Source organism: Rattus rattus, chromosome 8 (assembly GCF_011064425.1).
Source record: "Rattus rattus isolate New Zealand chromosome 8, Rrattus_CSIRO_v1, whole genome shotgun sequence".
In the NCBI taxonomy this organism is placed as follows: Eukaryota; Metazoa; Chordata; class Mammalia; order Rodentia; family Muridae; genus Rattus; species Rattus rattus.
Genome location: NC_046161.1, coordinates 47,418,935 through 47,446,356, shown reverse-complemented (window position 1 = coordinate 47,446,356; position 27,422 = coordinate 47,418,935). Strand labels below are relative to the sequence as shown.

Genomic DNA, 27,422 nt, shown 5'->3' with positions numbered 1-27,422 from the left:
TCGTTTGTGACGGAGGAAGTAGGAGTTTGGTTTTGATGAACACGCCCAAACAACTGAGATGGTTTCTCATCTTTACTGTGTCATCTTCTTAGTCTCGCTGGATCTTTTTTCCCCCTCTCAACACAAGTGTTGAAAGGTGGGATAGTATAACTTACACATGTGAAAAGCAAAGTATTCATATAAACGAGTTGCAGATGCTGTGTTTCTGTTTAGAATGTTAGCAGATGAAGTGTCCTCAGGTGCTAGTCGTCTATTCAGTGAGCATTTGTAGGTAATTAATGAAGTTAATTGATTTCCTTGTAGATGGGTCCGCCTTCTCCACAAGGAGGACTAGCAGTCGTCTCGTCTTTATGATAGGTCTGAACAAATCTTTATGATAGGTCTGAACAAAATCTGTTTAAAGTACCCATTCATTATCTGTAATTGCATGCTATTTCGCACTGTTCTAAATATTTAGGGCTGCTCATGAGTTTATAAGAGTTCTTTATATATTATACAATGTCTTAAGTTTCAGGACTCAAGAACCTCTTTTTTTTTTTTTTTTTCCTTTACTCAACTAAGTTAAGTTATGCGACTTGACTTTCAGGTCGGTCTCAGACAGAGAGCGCTCTGAGGTATACCTGAAGTGGCAGAAGCACTCCCAGCTTCTGAAGGACAGTGACTTCAGCTTTCAGGAGCCTCTCATGGCTCTCCGCACAGTCATTCTGGAGATCCTGGTACAAAAGGAAATGGAGAACTCTCAAGGAGGATGCTCTAAGGACATTCTCACCAAACACCTTGTTGAATTCTCTGTTCTGGCCCGAACCTTCAAGAACACACAGGTAAAAAGCTTGTAAAATTAAGTTATCTCACTTCTTGGGCTCTATTTTCTCAGATACCAGAAGGTATAATGATGTGAAGAAGAAATATCCTTGAAAACTGGAAATCTTTGTACATAAAATTATTGAAGATTTTAGGTTGACCGAGGCTTGTACCTGACTTACAATCCTAGTCATTTGAGAATTTGAGAGGTTGAGGCAAGAGGATCCCCAGTTCAGAGCCTGCCTTCGTAAGAGAATGAGCTCATGGTCAGCATGAAAATCCTAGTGAGACCCGTCTTACATGTGTGAAAGAGTTGGGTCTGTGTGATAGCATGCTTGTTTGCATAGCTAATACAAGGCTCTGGGATCAAACCCCAGTGTTGATTGGAAAAACAAAACAAAGCTTCCATAGTAGAATTAGACAAAAACTTGAGTTTAAACATTGGCAAGGCAATAATTATTGTTTCTCAGCCTCAATTTCCTGGTTATAAAATAAGAAAATAGATACCCAAACTACTATAATGTAATAATAACAATTCAGTGATCTCTCTTTCTCCCTCCCTCTCTCTTCCTCCTCCTCCTCCCTCCCCCCTCCCCCCCCTCTCTATCTCCTTCCCCCCAACATGAGCTGTGTCAGACTTTGTGGTCTGTAGGTTAGTAAGTAAGCTAATTAAGATAGTCTCCGAAAAATAGTGAGGGTCTCAGCAAATGCCTTGCTGGTAACGTATTTATTTCCATATGCGTTCTCACTGTAGCTCCCTGAAAGGGCAATATTTAAAATTAAGCAATATAATCCAGCTGTTTGTGGAATCTCTGAATGGCATTTGGAAGAAGCACAAGTATTTTGGGCGAAGAAGGAGCAGAGTCTTGCCCTAAGTATCCTCAAGCAAATGATCAAGCAGTTGGACTCCAGCTTTAGAGAGGTGCGTGCCCTGTGTGCTGGCCTCATCGGTGTCTTATGTTCTCCAAAAGGTGTCTGCTGCAGAATACGTCTGTAGTGGTCACATTAAGGCTTTGAAAGCAGTGATCCAGAAACAAAATAATGTGAAAGAGACCTTGAAAATGAATGTCAGAAATGAGACTTGAAAACTTTTTCCTAAATCTATCAGTCTGTCTTGTAGTATATTCATTCAGTTTATATTCTATAGAAGTCAAAAATAATATGTAGGAAATGAATGGAAATACACGTTGTAACTTCGAAGTAGCAAGAACAAAAATAGAATTAGAAATGTCTGGGAGAAGAAAAGTAGAAAACAAGTGACAACAATTTGTCATTCTTTGTGCTCTGAACATATTCACACTCAGTGGACAGTGCAGGACATTGTAGGTCATGAGTTATTGTTATTATTAATTATAACAAAGTACTAGGTAACAGTATAACTTACTTAAGTATTTCCTAAATAGTGTAGACCCTAACATGTGCAGTGGTTTTGTACCTGAGTCTTTGCACTGACAAGTAGGTAATAATGATATATCTAATCTATAGTGTTCCTGTGAAAATTGTGAGTTAATATGCATAGAGCTGTTGGAAATTTCCTGGCATTGTAAAGTACTCAGTAAATGTGAGTTGTTAGTAATAGCTAGACAGTTCAGGGTGGTTATTTCATAAGCTCACATACTTAGAATTATTTCCTTATATGGTAAAAACATGAGGAAAGATATTTTTAATTGTTTTTTTCTACCTACATGGAAGACACTTTTGTAATCTTGAAAAGGAACTACATTTTAAGATTCTTGCTTCTTGATACAGAATGAAGCAGGTCTAAAAGGCCTACACGCAGAGTGTCTGAGGGTTTGTGGCAACTGGCTGGCAGAGACTTGCCTAGAAAATCCTGCAGTCATCATGCAGACCTATCTAGAAAAGGTAGGTCGTTGGTGCAGCTCTGAACGTTATTGTCTACTGTAAATACGTTTAATCCTCTTATGAAGACTGCATGTATCTCAAAAGAAAACAAAAGCGTGGTTTCATTCCTTCAGTTCCTGCTGGGGCTCTCTGTAATCCCCAGAGCAGAATGAAGCAAATGCCACCAAGGAAGGAACAACTTTGAGTGCGTGAATGTCTTCCGTCCACTCTGTAGCCCCACCATTCAGGAAGTCATTTCTGATTATTCTGCTTTTATTCTACAGAATATCCTATTAAACGTAGAAGCCACCTTTACCATTTGTATGTAGTCCAACTACTCACAGTAAGGGTCAGGACTTCACTTCTCAAGTCCCTGTTAGCCTTCCCGTTACGCCTACTCTGTCCTTTAGTGTTGCTAATTTGGGAGACCGGCAGTTTAGTATGAAAAGTAAGATGTGCTTGTCTCCCATCCTAAAGAGCTTCATTCTCGCGCAGTTCAGTGCAACTGCTACCTGATAAGGGTTCCGTACCATCAAGTTTCTCGTTCATCTAGATGTGAGTGGGTTGCCTTGGGCTGCAAGTCTAGCTCTATTTATGCTTATAAACATGGTCTTAAAATTAAAGTTTCTGAAATCTAAAGAGACAGTTAGGAGTGGAAATCTTCTATAAACATGGTCTTAATGGATTGTGTGTTGTTGAAGGCAGTGAAGGTTGCTGGCAGTTATGATGGCGACAGCCGAGAGCTCAGAAATGGACAGATGAAGGCCTTCCTCTCATTAGCGCGGTTCTCTGATACGCAGTACCAGAGGATCGAGAACTACATGAAGTCATCCGAATTCGAAAACAAGCAAGCTCTCTTAAAAAGAGCCAAGGAAGAAGTGGGTCTTATAAGGGAGCATAAAATTCAGACGAACAGGTAACTTTATACGCTAAAGGGCGGTTTACAGGAAGACTGCTTTGAGCTTGTCATCTGAATTACAGTTTTGAACACCTAAATTAGCATTTTTACCGGCTTCCTCAATCCTCTCCTGGTTCATCACAACTGCAGTCGGTTAATACACTGGCGTGCTTTCCTCTGAATAATTAATGTCTTGGGTTAGCTCTTGGCAGAGAACATGGATGTTAGTTTGTTTTGCTGGATACACACTAAGTATAGAAGACTTGCCTGCTTTGATATCGTCACGCTACTTTTAAGTCTGCACTAGGTTCTTGTGTGTGTAGAGTAAGCAGAGAACTAACTTGGAGTCCACTCTGTCCGTGGGTGTGTAGAAGACCTAGTAATCGCTGGTGTAACGAGCCATTTCGTTCCTTTATATTATATTTAGGGTTTTTTGGAGTAAACGCCTTGGTTTTCACTTATGTTGTATATCATGTACGATTTTATAGTTACGTAAAGTTTTGTGACTTTTATGTTTGAATTTATCAAATGCAAGATACACAGTAAAGGTTCAGAGAGAACTGGAGCTAGATGAATGTGCTCTCCGTGCACTGAAAGAGGACCGTAAACGCTTCCTGTGTAAAGCAGTTGAGAACTACATCAGCTGCTTACTAAGCGGAGAAGAACATGATCTGTGGGTGTTCCGACTCTGCTCCCTCTGGCTGGAAAATTCTGGAGTCTCTGAAGTCAATGGCATGATGAAGGCAAGTCTTACCTAACCCATACACTTTAAACGGAGACCACGGCCTCTCAGTGTCTGTGTACCCCTTGTAATGGGTCTGGTGCTCCACAAATAAGCACTTTGTAAACTCTAAGCGACACGGGTTTGTGCGGAGGCAACGGAACTTCTCTTAGCGTTTTACCTTTGCAGATGACATAGAGGAGTCCATAGAAGGGAATGCTAGACTGGAGAAGAGGAAACAAAAACAATGTGACACTAAGCAAGAATTTTCCTTTCTTTTGTTTGTGTTTTTGAGGGCTCTTTTTTCCAATAGAGCACTTTTACAAATAAAAAAAATCACAGCATATACAGGAGTACTTGTAAATTTTTAGTGAAAAAAAAATCTTTTTTTTTTTTTTTTAAGATTTATTTATTGTATATGAGTACACCGTAGCTGTCTTCAGACACACCAGAAGAGGGCATCAGATCTCATTACAGATGGTTGTGACCCTCCATGTGGTTGCTGGGATTTGAACTCAGGTCCTCTGGAAGAGCAGTCAGTGCTCTTAACCACTGAGCCATCTCTCCAGCCTGTGAAAAGAAATCTTAAGATGTGGTCACAAAATAAATATATATTGTCAGTTAGTTTGAAGTTTCTGTTTGTAGATACATAAAATGTTTCTACAGAATGGAAAGACTGGTAAGACTCAAAATCAACAAAACTAATCTGTTCCACTGTGTGTGTGTGTGTGTGTGTGTGTGTGTGTGTGTGTGTGTATGTGTGTGTGTGTGTGTGTGTGTGTGAAACTTAATTGCCTCTGGCATATGGGGAAAGGAACTTGACTTTGTTGCCCCTGACTTCTTGGGAGTTGAGACCACAGTGGACTTGGATTCATATCTGTCCTCCTCGGAGTCACTGGAATGGATTGGTGGTTACCATACCAGCTCTGGGTACAGTTTGATTGAGGGCTACGTATTTTTATTATCACTGAATCACTAGGTGAATTTTATTATCACCTAGGTTTTGCACTAGAAAGACTTTCAGGTAGAGCAAGAGATAGGGGAAATTGTCTAATTGGTAAAGTTTTGACAGCCACTAGGGTGTACTTAGTGGAGGACCATTATTTTAGAAACCATTATTTTGGCTTAGATGTAAGATTATATTACACACACGTTTCTATATTTTGCATTTTTTTAATGGCAGAGAGATGGAATGAAGATTTCCTCCTATAAGTTTTTGCCTCTCATGTACCAATTGGCTGCTAGAATGGGGACCAAAATGACAGGAGGCCTAGGATTTCATGAAGTCCTCAATAATGTAAGTAGACTTGAAGTCAAAAATGTAATAATTACCTGTCTTTTATATTAGTAAAAATGAGAAATCAAAGTATTAAATTTTCTCTTTCATCTCAGATAAGTTTGTCTCTCATGTCTGACATTCAGCTGTAGCTTTCTCTCACAGATACACACGCTACTTACTGTACAATAATGACATTAACTTGAATTTGATGTTAAGTAATACGAAAAATGTATATTTAAAGTTTTTTCTATTCGCATGAAACTAACAGTTATTAATCTTCTGATAGCTCATCTCTAGGATTTCAATGGATCACCCCCATCACACCTTGTTCATCATTCTGGCCTTAGCAAATGCAAACAAAGATGAGTTTTTGAGCAAACCAGAGACAGCAAGAAGGGTCAGAATAACCAAGAATGCACCCAAAGAAAGCTCTCAGCTTGATGAGGTATTTGGGTTAAATACAAGAACGCTTTTGTGTCGTGACGGTCATTCTTTCCCAGAACATTCCTGTCTTAATTCTCAGAGACGTTAAGGATGCACGTTGCTGGTACTGCTCTGTATCCTGTATTATGGAGCTGCCACCCAGAATTGGTTAACAATTCCTAAACATGTCCCAGAGCATAAATGCCAGTTTGATTTTATTTTCATGAAGCAGTGGGGCACAACAAACCCCAGAATTTTAAAAAAAAAATATATTCGTTTATTTTTAATGTGCACGAATGATTGGCCTGCACCGTATGTATATCTGGCACCTACAGAAGCCAGGAGAAGTTTTTGGATTCCCTGGACCTGGGGTTGCCATGCAGGTTCTGAGAACCAAACCTTGGTCCTCTGAAAAAGCAGCGAGTGCTCTTAACCACTGAGCCATCTCTCTGGGCCCAGAAAAACAGATATTTGAAAAGTGCCCAGGTCATTAACCTTGAATGTCCTTATGTGTGTATCTCACCCACTGGGTGGGTGTTCTGTTTGTATCTGAAGAACTATAGTCCTTGCGTTGTCCAGATTGGTGCATACATTCTCGTTGTATAGCTTACTGGTTGGGTAGTTCTTATTCTTTGTGGTTGATGGTAGGATCGAGCAGAGGCTGCAAGCAGAATAATCCATACGATCAGAAGTGCGAGGCGTACGATGGTGAAGGACATGGAGGCGCTCTGCGATGCCTACATCATCCTGGCGAACCTGGATGCCTCTCAGTGGAGGAACCAGAGAAGTATGTGTGAACGCGTCGTTGCCGCTGCTCCAGCTTGGTCTGCAGCGCTGGTCTCCATTTACAGCTGCCACTAAAACCCCTTTATTCTTAATGCAGAAGGCATCAGCATCCCAGCCAACCAGCCAATCACTAAACTCAAGAATTTAGAAGACGTTGTTGTTCCCACTATGGAAATTAAGGTAGTTTACTATTAAAACTCTTGATTTTTAATCAGACTAAATTACACATTAGTGGATTAAATTATTTGTAGATTTTTTTTTCAGTCCAAATGGCTAATGACTGTAGTTTCATGTTTCTTCTTCTTTTTTTTCTTTTTTTTTTTTGCCTAAGCCTTAAAATAGTCACAAACTTCTCCCAAGAATTCCTTCTGTTTTATTTTATTGTTATTTTAACTCTAGTGACTGAACCTATTAGGTACTGGTGGAGCCTTTTTAGACTTAGTTTTTCCGGCAGGGTCTCACTGAGTTGACTGGGAACCTGCTCTGTAATTGAAACAAGACTAGAACTTGACAATCTGGTCTCAATGTCCTGAGTACCTGGGACTTAGACCTGTGGCCCATCCATTGTGTCTGACTTTATTGTGTGGCTGTGTTTCATGCCCATGACGATGAAACATTCTGCCCCTGGTTTGCAGGTGTACAACACCACTCCATCATTTTTGTTATCGTCATTTTGGTTTTTAATAATTCAATATGCAACGGGATGTATTGGCTGTGAGTAACTGTATACTTCAGTAAAGCATAGGTGCTACAGTACTTTTAAGTTGCTGTGCACACACGAGACAGCTATTCACAGTGATCTTCCATTCCCAGAAGTGCCATGTGGGCGGGATGTATGTCGCATTCTAATCTTAGAAGCTGCGGTGTTAAGTCCATGACACCGCTCTCCTTCCAGTGCGTACAAGACCAGTGCTTTTGTCACCGGGTCTGACCATGCAGGCTAACACCTAGAAGCCGTGTTGGTTAACTGAATATTTCCTCTTTACTTTTAAAAATCTGCACGATGTTCTTGTGAATTAAATAATCTCCTAGATTATTTAACATATGCAAACGACAACTGAGTCCTAGTTTCTCAGTAGTTTTTTTTCAGCAACACTATCTAATTGACGAAACGCTGAAGTTTTATTAAAAGATGTTTAAGAAAGTAAACTACGTTAGACAAGATGGCTCACCAAGTAAAGACACTTGCTGCCAACCCTTTAAACCAGAGCTCAGCTTTGGTACCAGCATGGTGATGCACATGTGTGTGGTCACCCAAATGCACACTCATACACACTAATAAGCAAAAGTAATGAAAATCATCATATCTGTGATATTTATTCTAACTTTATTAAACAACCATAAATGTTGTCATTTATGGTTCTGTTTGCTACTTATAATTTGTTTTTCTTCTGTGTTAATTGTTTGTCTGTCCTATAATAATCATTTGTCACCATTTATTAGGTTGACCCCACAGGAGAGTATGAAAAGCTGGTGACTATAAAGTCATTTAAAACAGAATTTCGCTTAGCCGGAGGCTTAAATTTACCAAAAATAATAGACTGTGTGGGTTCTGACGGCAAGGAGAGGAGGCAGCTTGTGAAGGTGAGACTTCCTGTTTCTCATATATTCCCTAGAGGGTTGACGCCATCAGTGTCGGGATGGCTTCTCCTTGCCTCATTGCTGTCCGCATCTAGCTTTTATCCTGAATTAGGACAGGTAGGAAACATTTATGAAGTAGAAATACAGTTTGGTAGAACCGAACTGCTTTTTTAAATTGTGTGTCTTTCTCTGAAAGACTAATTTTTGTCTCGTTTCCTGATTTTACGGGTTAGAGCCAGGGCCTTGCTCAAGCTCACCAGTTGGCTGCCTCTGAGTTACAGCCCAGTTCTCCTTAAGGTTTTACTTGAAATGGGGTCGTGCCGAGCTCGCTGGGAGGGGCTCGAATTTAAGACCCTCTTGCCTCAGGTGCTGGAGAAGCTGAGACTGTAGGTCGGCACTACTGGGCTTAGCAGGTTCTTACACAGTTGATTCAAGATAAAATATGTTATCAAGGTATACGCACACCATGAGCTTACTTGTTAAAGGGGGGGGAGGGGTTGGTGGTGATTAGAACAGATTTAAGGCCTTTACACAATGTCCCGAGCCTGACACTGTACCACCTGCTCCTGGGAACTAGCACACTCCTTGCTTGCACTGCTCGCCTGGGTGCTTTTGGGGTCTTGCTGAAGACAGAAAAGAGAAATGAAATATTACTTTATTCGTGTGTTCTGTATTGTGCCTTCAGGTGAGAGAGTTCAGTTATTAGAGAAGCAGCTAAGAGAGACTTGGCCTTTTATATCAGTCTGCTTCCCAGTTTCATAGATTTTTTTTTTTCTAAACGAAAAGTGACAGTAGGTATTAATTATTTAAGAGATTCTGAAGACGTGCATAGAAACTCAGATTGCCTTGTTCTGCCTCCTCTAAATGACTCTCTGTGCTTATAACAAAGTGAACTTGGCTGTCTGTGTCTGGTTGCTCTGAAGGGCCGAGATGACCTGAGGCAGGATGCTGTCATGCAGCAGGTTTTCCAGATGTGCAATATGCTACTGCAGAGGAACACTGAGACTAGAAAGAGGAAACTGACCATCTGCACATACAAGGTAACTTGTGTTCCTATTTTAAAATCTGCGAAGCCATTCTTTGCTCACAAGCTGTACAGACGTAGACCGATGCTGGCTTTGCTTTAGAGTCTGTAGATTGTCCCTCTCTGGGTGGACAGTGCAACTTTAATTTTCAACTTAGTGTCATTTAATGTCAGCTGCCATTAGACATTTTCTACAGTCAACAGAAGTAGCCTCCCTTGGTTGTGGTAAGTAATTACTGTAGGGACTATGCTGCCGTTTGTGTGTGCATGGTTCATTTTGGTTGTTTCTTTCTGGGCTTGCGTTACTAATCACAGTGATGCTCTGCCTGGAACAGATGCAGTGAACACGCATGCCTCGTTCATAATCGGGTCGACCGATTGGAAAGATTCCCAAAAGTCGGATTGCTAGGCGAGAGGACACTGCAGCTACAGCTTGGTAGATTTCACTAGAGGACAGCCAACCGAACGGAAGCCATTTCCGTTTTCTCCACAGTTCACTTGAGAAATCCTCAAGGCCTGTTACTCTATCTGCTGATCCCATTAGCCGATCTTTGGTCCTAAGAGGTGAAGGTTCCCTGGGTTTGTCCCTTTCTGGCTTTGTTCTCACATCCTCTTCCCCATCCCCATCCTCTGTCACTGCTGTATCAGGACTTCTGGCTGCTGCACCTGTCTTTCCCCAGGAAGACAGGAACAAACTGAAAAGCATTTAATTCACTTCTAGTCGAGAACCAGCTCTTGTCAGGGCAGTCTCAGGAGCTGTTTTCTTTTACTTTCAGAAGGGTAGACGCTGCAAGTCTTTTCTCTAGAAACTCAAACATGCACCAGGAGTAAACCTAAGCATTAATACTTGTTTAAAAAGAGTGGAAAAACGTTCCCTTCACAACAGTTAGAGTATGTGACACTGTGCTCCCTGCAGCACACAGATACTAAAATTGGACTGGTACAAAGAAAATTTACATGGCCCTGTGTCAAAAGGGGGGAAGGGGAGTGTGTATTACAGGGTGTTTGTGTCCCACTTAAGGTTTAATAATAAAGACACAGAGAGATCTGTAAAGTTTAAGGTTGTTGACCTTTTTGCTGGGGCTGGCTAGTCTCTCAGCTAGCTTCTGACTTAACCTGACTGCCAGTGTGTCCCTGCCACAAGGCGGGCAAGGGCTCACACTAGTGCTCACGCGCTCTCTCTCTCTCTCTCTCTCTCTCTCTCTCTCTCTCTCTCTCTCTCTCTCTCTCTCTCTCTCTCTCCTCCCCGCCACCCCAACTCCCTCTCTCTTTACATTCCTGCTTCATTTTTGTCCATGGTTCTGTCTCCTGCCTGTCTTTCTGCCAAGACATTCTGCCTTCTTCTGCCCCATCTCCAGCCACCAGCTCTTTATTTTAAACAAAATTCACATTCCTTTCTCCTAAGAAAAAGCTATTAGCATAGTGGGAGAGGTCCCACAGCTTACCCATTCTGAGCCGAGCGCCACCGACTGCACCTAGTCCTTATGGTAATAGTGTTGCCTTTGGCCAGATCAAAGGCCATGTGACCTTCCATGACCGCCCCCATGGCAGCTTGCTTTTTACCGTGGTAATCTCGGAGAAGCCTCTTTTGGGGCAGGTGAGGGGGTGACAAACATTTACTGATAGAAAGCAGGTGATGGGCCACAGAAGTGACAATACCAAACAAATACCCTGCCAGCACTTGTCACTGCTGGCACAGCGATTAACAATTGAAAATTCAGGGACACATCTGCAACACCATTTGATACAATATATGTAGGTGCCAGCCATTCCGACAAGTATGTGACATGAATAAACTGCCTAGGAGTGGTGGTGACAAGTACAGGAATGGATTAAAAAGTTAGGAAAATATAACATATAAAGGCAAACTAACAAATGTCTTAAATGGGATGGCATTAAAAAATATCAGCTTATTTAAAAATAATGTATGACAGTACAATTTCAATAAAAATGTAAGTGAATACTGAATGCTTGCCTAGCAGGCATAAGGCCCAGAGTCCAGTATCCTGCACTGAGGTGGGATGGGACTGGAGAAAGACAGTAAAACTGAATAAGCCATAAAATGTTTCCAGTACATTTCTAAAACCCAGTGTGTGTGCTAACAGCCCAGTAGATGTTTTTAAGACATTCTCAATGCTAAAACCAAAGTTAAAAGTCTGTAACAGCCGTGTTGTTGTTGATGTTTAAGATCTATTTTATTTTCTGTGTATGAGTGTTTTCCTCACATACATGGCTGTGAACTGCCTTACAGACACTGGGAACTGAAGCCAGGTCCTCCGTAGGAGCAGCAAGTGCTGACTATTCTCCAGCCCAGAGTCTTTATCTTCTAAATACAGCTCGGATTATTAGCACTCAAGCTTCTGCAGCCATCTCCACTTCCAGGATTTCTGGTCCTTCTTCCCTTTCTTCGTTCTCGCCCTGCTTCCTTTCTGTCCACCCCACCTACCCCATCTTTGTCGTTGTGCGCGTGTTTAAGGTCAGGTTTCCTGTAGCTCAGACTGACCTCAGACTCAGTATGTAGCTGAGGGTGACTTTGAACTCCTGATCTTCTACTTCCCCAGTACTAGGATCACAGATAACCACTGACTGCCCCAGGCTTTGAGGGATCCTTGAAACAGATTGCTGAGCTCGTGCTCAGGATTCCAGCAATTGATCTAGAGTGGAGCCTGAGACCGCGTCTTACCAAGCAATGCTGATGCTGCCCTGGTCCCGGGGCCTCCAGTCTGACCCCTGTCTGCTCTGACTTAGCTGTAGAACAAGGGTGAAGTGCGTGTTAGCTGTCTCCTGTCTGAGTACAGACATGCTACCACTCCAATAAAAGGACGCTTTTATGTTCTAAGGCTCAGGCTTTCAGACTGTACACATGACAACTGAAGAATTAGCTTTGTATTTGGGGTTGATTCCTTAATGCCACTGAGTATCACAGCAGCAGGGGCTTTCAGAAGCCATTCCTGTCACTGGAAAACTTGTCCATTGTGGCTAAGCCCTGATAACTTTGTCTTTGGAAATCTAATCTGCTTTTAGTGACTCCTTGCTTGTCTTTGATTTGGACTCTGAAAATAGACAGGTCAGCTGTCTTAGCTAGGGTTGTACTGCTGTGAACAGACACCATGACCAAAGCAAGTCTTACACAGACAACATTTCATTGAGGCTGGCTCACAGGTCCATTATCATCAAGGTGGGAACATGGCAGCATCCAGACAGGCACGGTGCAGGCAGAGCTGAGAGTTCTACATCTTCATCTGAAGGCTGCTAGAAGAAGACTGGCTTCCAGGAAGCTAGGGTGAAGATCTTAAGCCCACGCTCACAGTGACACACCGCTCCAACAAGGCCACACCTCCAAGTAGTGCCACTCCCTGGGCCAAGCATATTCAAATGATGACATCAGCTAACACATAGCCATTTAGAAGGACTACTTCCTGTAAGGTTAGTTGCATAGAGGACTAAGGCATCTCAAATTCAGCAGTGTACATAAACTCTTACCCAGCTCAGCTTTCAAAATAACCTCTTCTTCCTGCCTCAGCCAAAGGTGCTGCTCTCAGTCAGAATAAAGCTTAGACACCTTATTTTCATTTATTTTATGTAAATTTCATAGGTGGGGCTTGGGAGATATCTCCATGGGTAAAATGCTTGCCTGACAAGCATGAGAACCTGAGTTTTAACTAAAGGATTCTTTGGGACACAAAACATAAAATAGTTTTACATATCTAAATAATAGTAAAAAATAATAATAATAATAATAATAAAGATGCCATAAATACATAGATCCATAGTGAAAGCGAATTATAATACTATAACACAAGATCATTTACATGTAGACTATATCAATAATTCTTACACTGAATTTAAAGATTGTCAAAAATAGAAAAGAACAGAATTCATATGGAAAGTTTGAGTGACCAGTAAACGGTCATGTTATTCCATTAGACATCTGAAAAACAGACTAAAACCACAGTGTGCTACAGTTAGCCTGAAAGTGGCAAAAAGTAGAAGTCAGACAGACATGTTGGAAAATCCAGTGACAGCTTTCTGCTAAGTCTAAATTGCAGCAGTCACTTTGGCTTGTTACTACCTTAGCAGCGTTTGCTCAACCAAGTTAGAGATGGTGCCACCCTGCTGCCCTGCCATCCTGCCGCCCTGCCACCCTTGACATCCTGCCACCCTGCCATTTCATTCCTGGCTGATATATTACCAGGAGACTGTGACTGCAGCAGTATCTGAGGGAAACTGAGGGTCTCTACAAACACCATGGCTGGCAGAGTGTCAGTCTGCAGGAGGCAAGAAGGAAGTCTTGTACAACATGACTACATCAAAACGAACAGGTCTTGGGGAAGATAATGCTATAGATTAACTGAGATAAACAAGCATTACTTAAAATTTGTAGCTAAACTTGTTCTTTGACCATCATATGTATGGCTGGCACTCACATCCCCAATAATCATTCATTCATTAGAAAATAAAATTTGCAGCTATTTTTACATAGATACCTTTGAAAATAGCACAACAAAATTACATGAGCATTATAATTAGCAAGCACTGTGTTGGTAGGAGGGGGCGTGAACACAGCAAGAGGCACAAAAGAAGCTTCACCTCTTTGCAGATTTGATAAAGTCTTTTTTTTTTTTTTTTTTTTTTGGTCTGGAGCTGAGGACCGAACCAGGGCCTTGCTTGCTGAGGCAAGCGCTCTACCACTGAGCTAAATCCCAACCTGATAAAGTCTTATATTTGGCAAAGCTGTTTAGTATATAAAAAAGTATTTGCTTATTATTTTTGCATTTATATATTTATAATATACCATGTTTTCAAAAACAACTCAGTGCCTCACTTACGTTTAGAGATATTTTTTTCTTCAATTAATCAGACTGTGGACAAGAATACATGTCGTTGAATAATGACAGCATGTTGAAATTGAGACCACAGTTACAAGTAATTATTTTCTGGATGAAATTCCCTAAGTTTCCTGGGTAGCAAAAGCGTAACTAACATAGCAGAGGCTAAGGCAGGAGCGTCACAGGTTCAAGGATCCTAGGCTACGTAATGAGATGCTGTTTCAGAAATCAAAGGATGAAAGCAGAGTTCATCCTCTGCTAAAGGCGCAAATCCGTGTGGACCGATTGCAGGTGCTGTGAGTATCGTTAACAGGAGGGGCCTCAGAGAATTGTGGGTAGTGAGAGGTGGGTGGTTACTCTGAAGTCTCAGAAGCTAGAAAGATCTTTTCTTGAGCTTAAGCCCTCCACAGGGCTTTGTCTGCTGAAGGTGGAAATGTTGGTAGATCCTGAGAAAACCCTCTGACTGGCTGATGGTATGTGAACCTCGGCACCTCTAATGTCTCTCTCTAATCGGGGTCTGCGATTTCATCTCAGGTGGTCCCCCTCTCCCAGCGAAGCGGTGTTCTTGAGTGGTGCACAGGAACCATCCCTATCGGTGAATATCTTGTTAACAACGAAGAAGGTGCTCATAAAAGATACAGGCCAAATGATCTCAGCGCCTATCAGTGCCAAAAGAAAATGATGGTGAGTCGGAGGGTTCTTTAGTAGTTCACAAAGCCACCCAGTGTTAGGATACACGCTACATAACCTCATGAGATAACTGTTGAACGTGCTAGGTGGAAACAAGATGTAAACTTACCGAGATGAATGTCTGTGTGAGTGAAACGGGAAGGGATTTAAACAGTGTGAAGGCAGGAGGCATGTGTAGTACAGACCACATAAACTTGGGTGTTAAGAAGGGGTAGATAGATGGGGCTGGAGTTTGTAATCGACCCAAAAAGCATAGGTTTGCTGTAAAATGTTTGCAAGTGTTTATTCTATAGGTGAAAAAGACCCTTGTGAAAACTCAGGATGTCAGATTTACTTCTTACAGGGAGGGGAGCATCGAGGCAGGGTCTCTCTAGTCCTGGCTGTCCTGGAGCTCAGGATGTAGACCAGGCTGGTTTGGAACTCACAGGGATCCACCTGCCTCTGCCTCTTGAGTGCTAGGATTAAAAGCATGTACCGCCGTGGCTGGCTTCAGGTTTACATTTTAGGAGGATAATTCTGACAGTAATGTATGTTGTGGTTTTGAGAAAACAGATTAGGGCTATTATTTGAATTAAGGCTAATTAATGAAGAATTGTGGGTAAATAAGAGGTACATTAAAGAGGCAAGACTGATAGAATTGGATTGATTAGAATTGATAATGTACTCTGAGAGGAAGATGTGAGGAAAACATAAGGTCCTTTTGAATAGGACTTGAGCCACTGAGAAGTGGGGTCAGCAGTCGACAAACGATCATATGGAATTAAAGGCTTCTTTACAGCAAAGGAGCAAGGTCATCAATGAAAAGGCAGCCTCCAGAATCAGGAAAGTCTTTGCCAGCTCTGTACCTGACGGAAGCATAATAGCTAGAATAAACGAAACTTAAAAAAAGAAATAAGAAAATGAATGGCAAATCAGTAAGTAGCCTAATGAACTGAACAGTTAGGAGGGTGAAATCTGAGCCAGCGTGTGAGTGAGTGTTCTACGTCACCAGACATTGAGATGCTCTCCTACCCCAGGCAGACCGACAGGGAGCCTGGAGAGATGATGGCTCAGCAGGTAAAAAGGTTCCGCTGCTAAGCCTGACCACCCAAGTTCCCATCACAGGACCCACAGGCTCTGCTCTGACTGACACATGTGCACTGTGGTGCATGCATTCCAAGCACCAGCATCACACACACACACACACACACACACACACGAGTAAATAAAAATGTAATCAAACTGGAGAGGTGGCTTCGGGGTTTAGAGTACCTGATGCTCTTGCAGAGGACCTGGCTTCAGTTCTCAGTGCATGCGTGGCAGCTCACAGTCATCCTCAACCCCATTCCAGGGGATCCAACAGGTACCCACGTGCTGCACATACAGGCATGTGGGCAAAACATTCATACACGTGAAGCATAATAGAACACAAAAAACATTGTAAGTAATAAAACACAAATGCTGGCACAGATACCCTTAAATACTGCTGCTGCTGGTGATGTAAACCAGTCCAGCCACTGTGGAAGTTAACGTGGAGGTTTCTCAAAAACCTACAGACACATCTATGGTATGGCCCAGCTCTACTGCTCGTGTACCTGAAGGATTCCCGGGTTGTTGTAGTATCTAAGCTCTAGAAGCAGTCTAGGTGTCAAGCCGTAGGATTCAGTAAAGAAAATGGGAAAATTTTAAGGCTTAAAGAAGAATAAAGTTACGTTGTTTGCAGGAAAAAGGTGCAGCTGGAGATAATACTAAGTTAATTAAACCAGCTCAGACAAATGTATAATTTTTCAAATTTGTGGTTCCTAGTTTTTAAGAAGAAAGTACATATATATATAAAATGAAAGAGAGCAGAACTATAATTTTTTTAGGGACACAAAGGATTCAAAGAGGAGGATAACAAATGAGAAAAGAGAGGAAACAGGCTGGGGGAGTATACTCGGTACATGATCTATACCTGGATGAAATTCTGTTAAGTAAACAGCAAGCACAGTGTACAGAAAGGTGTGCTCTTCCCAGTCTTCTGGATAGTGGGCTGCTGCTGCTACGTTTGGATTTGGAAGATTGAAATGAAAATGTTGTATCGGGAATAGAGTGGTAATCGTCACTCTGTTAGCCAGTGTCTGGTCCAGGTCAGGACACCATCCTCAGATGGATGGACACTGAGCCCACTGACGCTGCTAAGCTTGGCTTCAGGAAGTGTTCCATGGAGAGGTTCTAGAGGACAGAAGTCTGATGCCTGCGCCCTCTGACTCCACCTGAGATTACTGGGAGATTAGTGGGAGCGCTTCTGGAATCTCCCGTGTCATTCATCTACATTACAAGAACCTTCAAATTAGAATTTAGTTAAAAAGTGCTCTGAGAGGATCCTGATGCAGTTATCACTTAAATTAAAGGTTTTCCTGACCAGATTGCTAACTTCTTGTGGGTAGGGTGTCTTTTTCACTTTTTATTGCCCCTATAACCTATTAGCTGTTTCTTCTAAAAGCATAGCTGAATGGCATGAGCATAATACTGAAAAAATGTTCTGTTTAAAGGAAGTGCAGAAGAAGTCTTTTGAAGAGAAGTATGAGACCTTCATGACTATTTGCCAGAACTTTGAGCCAGTTTTCCGTTACTTCTGCATGGAAAAATTCTTGGATCCAGCTGTTTGGTTTGAGAAACGGTTGGCGTATACGCGTAGTGTGGCCACGTCGTCTATCGGTAATCCTGTAGATCTTACTATTGATCACATAGCTGCTTCTGTCTCACAAGGTGGTAGTAATGGTTGTCACTCAGACTGTCCTCACAGGGCATCACGTTTGTTCAGCAGAGTGTTAGCCTGCACCGTCTTTATAGAGAGAATTCTACTCTGAGGTAGAGGAAGAAAACCAGTTTTGGTTTAGTTTTTAATGTAGTGAATGTGATTTATTTTATCTCATTTTTTTGAGATTTTTTTTTTTTTTTTAGGAAATAAAGCCTTTGATATTGCTGTTTGACTTCTTATTCTTCTGTACAAAACCACTGATTTATTCTGCTTAATAGAATCTCAGAACAAAAATCGTGATTTGTGTTTAAATCTTTGATATACAACATATGTTTTGGCTTTTTCGTTCCTTATGAGACTGGAATAAAGTTAAAGCTGTTAACAAAATCCTAGAACATGAGAACTGACAGACATGTGGAGACCATCTCATGTTAATTTGCAACTAAAGCAGTTTCCTTTGCCACTGCTGTGCTGTACCTAGAGTGGCAGGGCATGCATGTTTGGGCGAGGTCCTCAGTATTTGTAGGAACCTCTTCTGCCATGAAAACCTCTAATTGGATTAAAGCGACTTGGTTTATAAACAGGAAAGCAGGCTCAGTTAACAGTAGGGCCAGCCAGACATAGTGGGATCCTTACTCCCTACCCAGTGGTTCTTCTGTAACACTGCATGCTTTCTCCTATCAGGTTAAAGGTGTTTGAAGGCTTGCCATGATCTGTCTTAAAAAGTAGGGATGCAGTTATGCCTGGTGGAATAAAGTAGCGATCAGTTTCTGGTCAGCAGAGTTCCATCAGGCAGAGGAAAGGGAAAATGTTTTTAGCAGCACATCTATTTGTAAAATGCAAAATGCGTTAAAGTATCTGGCTAGATTTTACTTAAACCCTATACACTATTCACTGTATATAATTTCCATGAAGTAACTTTAAAGTCTAAGCTACTTAAAAATTGCATATGTATTAGAGATTTCACATGGTTGATTTTGGGTTTTTCCTCTAGTTGGTTACATCCTTGGACTTGGTGATAGGCATGTCCAGAATATCCTAATAAACGAGCAGTCAGCAGAACTCGTGCACATAGATTTGGGTGAGTAATAAAAGATACGTGTCTTTCGTTAATATTTAGTCGCCAAAGACTGTTTGTCTATCCGCATATTAAAGACACATCAGCAGGAAAATATACCAGGATATTTTTTTTTTCTAAGCGTAAGCACTCGTGGTGAGCAAGAGGAGTGTCTGTGGGCACCTGTGACAATGAGTAAATCTCGCTGTAAGATTGAGTGGCAGTCAAGTCCTCAAGGCAAGAAGGACGGGTGATTGAGAGGGCAGGGATCTAGCGAGGAGGGGTAATTAATAACCTTGCCAGAGAGAACTTCGCAGTAATTAAGTAGCTCGAGACAGCATGGTAGTACACTGAGAAGGTGAGCAAGAGAGCTTTAATCTGTTAGATGGCGGGAAGTGAGAACTATTTAACCAGCAGACCATGGGGTTTGGATTTTAGTTAATCTTCTGAGCAACTTGGACCAGAAGTTGAGAGAGAAAATGATAGTGTGGACATGAGATGATGACGGTTGGGACGAGAGTTGTTGTGACAAGGAGATTGGATTCGAGGACATTTTTGTAGTAGGCTGTGCCATTGAAGTCAGTGGGACAGTGGGAGGAGGATTTCCAGACGTCCAAAGCATCTAGCGAAGGAATATGGCAGATATTATAAACAATTAAAAAGCGATGAGTTTTGCACATTATTTGAAAACGTTAGTGAGATTTCCGGAGAGCTGTAATGGTTCAATATAAAAAAGGGAGTTTGGATGTCAGGGCGAGTCCAGCTCATCCAGAGACAGCTACAGTCGCTGGAGCAGGCTCTGATCTCACACTGAAGCTTTGGGATTCTAGTACTGAAAACCTAGACCAGAGTGAGCGTTGTAGCTCATGACTATAATCCCAGCACTTAAAAGGCTGAGGCAGGAGGATTGTTGTGAGTTCAATGACAGCTTAGGCTATATAGGTCGTTTCAGACCAGTCTGGGTTATGAAACGGGACTCCCCTCCCCCCGTGTCAAAACAAAAACCAAAAGTAAGCCTCACAAACCAAGGGGAGGCCTATCTTAGCTGCTAAGCCCAGCACATCAAAGGAAATGGTCCTAGAAAAGGCATCTTTTAAGCCGTAGGAGGAAAACATTCCATGTAGGCAATAATGAAGTCCAGCATTAACTGCAGCTGCAACGTCATCCATTTTATATGACAATTATAGAATTAAGCACAATAGTGGTCATTAGATGAATGGAGATATGTGTAGAGATCGGCAAGCCCTGTGAGGAAAGTAGGTGTGGCTATAAAGAGCGTATGAGAGATCTCTCGGTGATGGAATGTCAGTGTCTTGGTTGTACCAGGGTTCATATTATTCTGGCTGTGATGCTGTACCATGGTTTTCTACTATAGCGGGAAAAATGGGTAGAAAGTTTGTAAGGTGCATTGTTTCTTAGAATTACATGTGAATCTGTAATTGCCTGAAAATCAGCATGTGAGTCTGTATCTCAAAACTGTTTTTAATTTAAAATGTTTTAAAACGTTTGATACATACGCCTTCTACATTTTAAACATTACCCAGTTTTAAAATCGTCCTTTAATGTGCTGTTCTGTATCAGGAAGCTGTTACTTTTGCACTTGATGTGATTCTCATAGATAATGAAGCTGAGATATTCAGGGAAAGCAAAAGTGGAATTATATAGCAAAAATATATGTTCTTTTCATTCTTCCAGGACTAATAGAGCATGAGTAACAAATGGTTTGCTGCCTTTACAGACTTAGCACGTACTTGCAGAGACAGTATCTCGGCCTCTCAGACTTGCTTGCCTCACGTCTCTTTTTATTTTAGGAGTGGCTTTTGAACAGGGGAAGATCCTTCCCACTCCAGAGACAGTTCCTTTTAGACTCAGCAGAGATATCGTGGACGGGATGGGTATCACTGGTGTGGAAGGTGTCTTCAGAAGGTAAGGGAGGGAATATTTGCTATCAAAACTATTCAGCTCCTAGTTTTAAATGTGCACAGTGTTTTATAGTAGTAAGGAAAAGACCCTTAGTATGGGCACTAATAGGTTTTTGGTTTTGTTGTTGTAGTTGTTTTGAGCACTGTGGTGTTAATCCAGCATGGCATATGTGGTCATACCTAACCTCCTCTGGAAGAGGCCTCCTTCTGTGCTGTCACTCAGTCTTAGCTGACTCACTCTGCTTTTCGGTGTTTTGTTGATGTATGAAAGAACCATGTTCTGGTATAACTCCCAGCCAAAGACTTTGCCGTCCTTGTAGTTCTCCCAGCAAAGGTCCACAATCTCAGCTCGTCAAAATAAATTAATCCTCGCCTCAGTAATCAAGACAAAGTATTTCGTAGTCTTCTTTGGAAGTGCTGAGCTTAGGAACCATCCACACCCATACAATATAAGCATTTGTATATATTTGTATCAATATCTGGAGCATCTCTTAAATGTTGTCTCAGTCAGCTGTTCTGCTCCTTGACATATGATATGGGGAATTGCTAGCAAGAATCATTCGAGTACATATAGGCATAGAAGGGCTGAAATCCTGGCAGACAGGATCCTACAGAATCTACGATTGTAGTGTTTTCCCTTGCAGGTGCTGTGAAAAAACAATGGAAGTTATGCGTAGTTCCCAGGAAGCTCTGCTCACCATTGTAGAGGTAAAGCGTGCACAGGATGTCTGCATTCCTTTGCCACCAGCCTGCCTTGTTAGAAAGTTACTCATTTGCTGTCACCCGTTGCTGTGTTTCCTGTGGAGTGATCTTAGGCAGCAGCAGAAAGGGGCACAGTGAGCGTTTCCATACATCACAAGTTTGGGGTTAGAAACGATTCTAGTCCCCTCACATTTCTTGCAATGTTATAGCATTGTTAAGTAATCTCCATTCTTTGATACACTAATGAGCACTTTGACATCTTAGACATCCCACATGGGCCTGAGAAGATGGCTCAGTTGGCAAAGTGCTTGCCCCACAAGCACAAGGGCCTGAGTTTGGATCCCAAGAACCCATGTCAAAACCTAGCTTAGTGGTGCGTGCCTCCAATCCCAGCAGTGGGGAGGCAGAGCTGGGGCGGCCTCTGGGACTCTTGGCCAGCTGGTCTAGCCAAATCAGTGAGTTTGCATTCAGTGATAGACACTGTCTCAAAAAACAAAGAGGAAAGGTGATTGAAGAAAGTACCTGGCATTAATTAACCTCTGGTTTCCAGGCACACCACACACATGATTATGTGCATATGCATACAGGTAAGTCTGCGTGCATCCTGTGTAGGATTACTTTGAGATTGGTTTCCATGAAGAGAAATCAACAGCATGTATCATTTTCCCTACAAATCTGGAGCTAATTGAGATGGAAATCAGGGTGTCAGCATTGTTAGTGGCAAGCATAACTCAAGGGCAAGGTCTGCTGCTGAGGCTGTGGCCATGCCTATTTGCTATTCAGCTTTGAGACAGCTCACCTGAGTGGAGCTGCGGCCTGCAGAGCGTTGCACACGCTTAAACCCGGCTCATCATTTCCTGTTGACCCGGGACAGAGAGGGAAGAAAGCCATACCTACAGTGCTTACGATATTAATCCACCCAAGTAGAGCTGTGTGCCTCTAGCCGTCACTTGGAGCCTGGTAAGGATATGTGAGATGAGAACTCAGCTGTTTCCTGCACAGGGAAGTACACATAGGAAGTCGAGTACAGGCCTGGCTGGCTGGCTGCACAAGTGTCTTCTGCACTGCTTCTAACGAAGAGATGCTAACCGAGTGCAAACCAGATTTCTAGGGCTGCAGGAGGACCATGGGTGTTTTGTGAATGACTGTCCCTGTGCAGGCTGGGTTAAGAGTCATTCCTCTCTCACTGGCACTGACTAAGCCTGGGATAGCAGGAGCAGAGCAGTGTCCTTTAGAAGACTCAGTGAACAGTTTGCCACAGCGGTCTGAGTGAGGGAACTGCATCTGAGAAATTATTTCTGTCTCCACCTACAATGCCTGTGTCACTTTAGAACCCAAACCTTACCCAGCTGCACATACACAGTTCTGTGTTGCCCTTGGTAAACCACAGTGAGCTGTTCTTTTTCCTACAGTTTCCCATTCACCGTTCCTTGTGATTGGTGGTTCCTCGTGATGTGGTTGCTGTTGTTTTTAACCACATAATTAACAGGCACATTGTTTGTCTTTCCTGCCTAGGTTCTTTTGTACGACCCACTCTTTGATTGGACTATGAACCCTTTAAAAGCTTTGTACTTACAGCAGAGGCCAGAAGACGAGACTGACCTCCAGTCCACCCCCAGTGCAGACGATCAGGAGTGCAAACGAAGTCTTAGGTGAGGGACTCCAGGAAGGACCTGTTGTTACTTAGATTTTCTCGTTCCTAGGCCAGTTGTACCCCATTGTAACCTTTGTGTTCTTTTACCATTAGTGATACTGACCAGAGTTTCAACAAAGTAGCTGAGCGCGTCCTGATGAGATTGCAAGAGAAGCTGAAAGGCGTGGAGGAGGGCACTGTGCTCAGTGTGGGCGGACAGGTGAACCTGCTTATCCAGCAGGCCATGGACCCCAAAAACCTCAGCCGACTCTTCCCAGGGTGGAAAGCGTGGGTGTGACCTTCAGTAGAGGAGTTGCTGGACTTCAGAAAGGACCTGCCACCCACCATATTTGGATAGGAATTACTGAAGTGAACAACTGCTTTTAAACCAATTGTCTACTTGATTGATCATCACCCAAATATTAGTATTCATTCCTGCTGTCTTCTGTTAGAGGCGATGGTTACTCAAGATCTCTGTGCTGACTCTTAGATCATGCTTGTGTTACCACAGTAGGGTCACCCACACGCACACCAAACTGCAAACAGTGGTAGAGTGAGCTTAACTTTGGTGTACTTTAAGACAAGATCGTAACAATCTTAGTTAAAGCATGTTTTCCAGATAGTGTGTGTGTGTGTCACACGCATTAAGTAATGAAGTACTTATCTGTCAATATATCATGGGAAACCCACATTAGAATGAATGTTGGGCTAGAGCGTGTGCCTAACCTGTATGGGGCCCCATATTCAGACCAGAATTGCAGATTCAAGAGAAAAAAATAATAGAGCATGTTGAAAGTTGGTGGTACAGGTTAAAGATCCTCTGTTCCAAAGTCCAAAAGATGAGATGTTTGGTGTTTAAAACTTTCTGACATATTAGGCTCATCTTAGACTTGCAGATTAGCCTGTAGCTAGTCTTAACTTGCTGTTTGCACAAATGCTTCACAACATGAAAATGTCTAAAGCTGAACGCAGTTCTGGTCCTTGGCATTTTTAGGAAGGGACACTAAAGCGATGTTCTGATTTCAAGCCAGGTGTGGTAACCCTTTAATCCCTGTGCTCCAGAGAATCTTGAGTAGCCCGGGGTAAGAGGGAGTCTTCAGATGGTTTGCTTTGTCTCATCCTCAGAGGTTTTACTGACATTTTTTGGCTCCAGGGCTTTAGATCTCAGGAGTCGTGTAGATTTCTAAGAGCAGAAGAGTCTTTCAGGCCACAGTAGACCTGTTCTCTGTCATCTGTACGCTGGTGGGCATAGTATTTTATTGATGCCCCTTAAATGTCACCTATGTCATGGTGGCAGTGTGAAGGGAGATGCATTTACTGCCGCTCCTTTCTGTTTGCGAACCTAAGATATATGTATATATAATTTGTATTGTTGATATATACATACACACATACACTGGTAAGCTGCTATGAAATTATCCTGCATTTCAACTTTCTTTTGTATTTTGTAAGTACTGCCTTACAAAATGGATGTTTGGTATCTACTTGACTGCAGAAAATCAAGTGAATGTAATGAACTTAGAATGTCTTTAAGCGAGTGTTGCTATCTTCATGGACAGAGGAAGATAATTAGCTAATGATGGGTAGCTAAATGAATTTCTAATTTGGTTTTGTAGTTAATCCACTGAAGAGGTTGGGATAATATAATTGGTCCATTCTTTACCCTTGAATAATATTCCATAAACAGAAGCTATTCAGCTTTCTATTAAATTTTTCAGATAAACCTAGAAGCAGCTCATTGAAAGGTGAAAGAGACTAAGTTAGAAAATATTGACAGTCTTGAGTGAGATGGGCAGTTACCAGGAGCCAATGAGTGGTAGACTTATAGGTTATTAAAAGTCAGGTATTTTCTTTATGCTGAGTGCCTGCCATGTCTGTCAGCAACACCTCGGATTCTTACAGCCTTTGTGATATTCACGATGGTCTCACAGTTTATCTGGAGAAAGGTTACCTGCCTAACAACAGAAGGCATTGTACATGTTTCTCACCAGTCAGGAAGAAGTAGTAGAAAAGCTGCTAGAAGCGAGACAGCGTGTCTGTCCACAGTGAAGGAGGCAGCGCCCCTCTTCCGGCCCTGTGCTCCTGTACCCCTGAAATGGTGCCCAGTTAGGTCCTAAAGCTCAGGTCACCATAATGTTCAACCCATCACAAATTTAAATATGGTAAAAGGAAGAACTTTGAGCACCTTAAAGTTTATAGCTGTCTTTTAAAGTAGGTCAGTATGAAATAGAGCCTGTGCCATTTCTAATTTCTAATGTTACAGCTGTACCTTAGTAATGTATTTTATGTAGATTTGTTTAGTGCTAGTAAAATAAAGAACTGTACAAGTATTTGCTGACTATACAGTCGTGTGTCCGTTGTATGAACTACTTGAGTGTTGTGTGTGCCAGGCGTGGGGCTAGGTCCTAGGAGACAGCAGTGAGCTCAGAGTCCAGGCAGGAGGGGCGGCTGATGCTGAGTGTCAATCAGCAGCCGGTCCAGGACATTGCTTTCCAGTGTGCTGTCTGGTGGTTTTCTTAATTACATTGTAACAGGAAGGCCAATGAACAGTGTTCTTTACTTTCACTTATAAAGTGATCCAGTTGACTTTTCTCAAATCTAAAAAACTGAAGATCCTAATATCTTTTTTTTTTTTTTTTTTTTTTTTTTTTTTTTTTTTTTTTGGAGCTGGGGACCGAACCCAGGGCCCTTGCGTTTGCTAGGCAAGCGCTCTACCACTGAGCTAAATCCCAACCCTGATCCTAATATCTTAAATGTGGTGTTTCATTTTATCATGTTTTAAGATAAATTCCTTCCCTTTGAGGGTTTCATGTTCCTCTGTGCAGCTCCTGGCAAAATGAATTTTGTATACACTGTAGTCAAAGAATTGGGTTCAGAATTGGTAAAGATATCATATAATGATAATTATTCCTGGGAATAAAAACCCATACTTTGCTCTCACAGGACGTGTGGTTTTATGTATGGGGGGAGTAACAGTGTATAGTTAGTACTGTATTGTTTAAAAGCAGAAGCTCTAAACCAGGTGGTTTTTGCCTTGTTTATATTTTCAAACTGAAAAAATAAATCTTTGTTAGGCACAAAATGGTGGTGTCTTCGCTTGTAACCACTAGGGGCACAGAGCCTCTCACACTTTTGGTGTGCTTTCCTTCTGCCGAATTAGTCAGGGTGACTGAGTGTTTCGCAGTATCTCTGCTCCTCTCCTGGCTGCATGATCTCGCTATTCTGCTCCGTCACTAATCACCTGCTGTCATCCCCACGTCACTGATGGTTAAAGCCCCTTAAGGACTTCCCTTCATCCCTACAGCTCCCTAAATGTTACCATTTCTTACAGTTATAATGGAGGAGAACGGCGCTTGCTTTTATTCTTCCTAGACACCGTCATAGTTTTGATAGGCTATCTCTTCAGACTGTCCTTATCTGAAATTTGTTACTTTCCACTGACATTTCATCCCGTAACCAGAGAGTCTCGTTCTTTCTAGAGAGGTGTGCAGGCTCATCAGCCTTCCAATGCTGTGACCTTTAACACAGTTCCTCATGCGGTGGTGACCCCCCCCCCAACCATACAATTACTTTTGTTGCTACTTCAGAACTGTACTTTTGCTACTGTCAACGAGCCATCAGGTAAATTATCTTTGTTTTCCAGGGTCTTAGGGGACCCCTGAAAGGGTCACAGCCCACAGGTTGAGAACCACTGTTTTAAGCAGTCGCTTATGCTATGTTTTTTTTCCCCTCCGATTTAACACTATTTTATTACCTTGTCGCCTTCTGCTCGTGTGGCTGCGTCCTCAGCTTGGTGCAGTACAGAAGCAGTCATGGTTGAACAGTCCCGTGGCTCATGGCTGACGCTCAAGGGCCAGCGTTTTCCCACGTCCGCAAGGTGTTTTATCAGGTGCCTGTCGTTTCATACCTGACTACTGAGTTTCTCGGTGAGTAAAACTATTACTGGGGCTGGAGAGACGACTCAGTGGTTAAGAGCACTGACTGCTCTTCCAGAGGTCCTGAGTTCAATTCCCAGCAACCACATGGTGGCTCACAACCATCTGTAAAGAGATCTGATGCCCTCTTCTGGTGTGTCTGAAGACAGCTACAGTATACTTATATAGAATAAAATAAATCTTTAAAAAACAAAACAAAAAAACCCCATTACTGTACTTATTGTACACTGTGTGCCACTGCTCACACTGTTAGGTTTTCTAAGATGAGGTCATCCATACGCTTTCAACACTTTGGAGGTGAAACCGCCATTAGGAGGTGGGCCAGTGCAAGGAAGTTAGGGGAGGGCACGGCTTATGCTCTTTGAATTCATAAAATGGAACCCTGGTGCCTCTTTGTGTCATTGTTGCCTGGCATGATACTGTCTCACTACAGAACTCAAATGGCGTCCTACAAGTTATTTACCTCATGTATTTTGTCCCAGCAATAGGACGCCATCATAATACACGTGGGTATACGGCCGTCCTTTAGACTCTGTTCCTAGTACTTCTAAGTATAAAACCAGAACGCAGAGCCGTT

General features: G+C 42.3%; 1 protein-coding gene across 1 annotated transcript in view; it reads left to right on the top strand.

Moving 5' to 3' along the window:
* Positions 1–25,251, top strand: part of Atm (ATM serine/threonine kinase) — a 102,599-nt gene extending 77,348 nt beyond the window's left edge. The window contains exons 47-64 of the mRNA XM_032911434.1: positions 587–821; positions 1,556–1,723; positions 2,551–2,664; positions 3,345–3,559; positions 4,077–4,284; positions 5,446–5,559; positions 5,828–5,986; positions 6,613–6,751; positions 6,848–6,930; positions 8,194–8,334; positions 9,255–9,371; positions 14,719–14,868; positions 17,388–17,553; positions 18,591–18,677; positions 20,465–20,579; positions 21,220–21,283; positions 22,793–22,929; positions 23,025–25,251. Coding sequence (XP_032767325.1) covers positions 587–821; positions 1,556–1,723; positions 2,551–2,664; positions 3,345–3,559; positions 4,077–4,284; positions 5,446–5,559; positions 5,828–5,986; positions 6,613–6,751; positions 6,848–6,930; positions 8,194–8,334; positions 9,255–9,371; positions 14,719–14,868; positions 17,388–17,553; positions 18,591–18,677; positions 20,465–20,579; positions 21,220–21,283; positions 22,793–22,929; positions 23,025–23,208 — 2,596 coding nt within the window. The 3' untranslated portion in view covers positions 23,209–25,251. The remainder of the gene's footprint in view (positions 1–586; positions 822–1,555; positions 1,724–2,550; positions 2,665–3,344; positions 3,560–4,076; positions 4,285–5,445; positions 5,560–5,827; positions 5,987–6,612; positions 6,752–6,847; positions 6,931–8,193; positions 8,335–9,254; positions 9,372–14,718; positions 14,869–17,387; positions 17,554–18,590; positions 18,678–20,464; positions 20,580–21,219; positions 21,284–22,792; positions 22,930–23,024) is intronic.
* Positions 25,252–27,422: the final 2,171 nt, after the last annotated feature.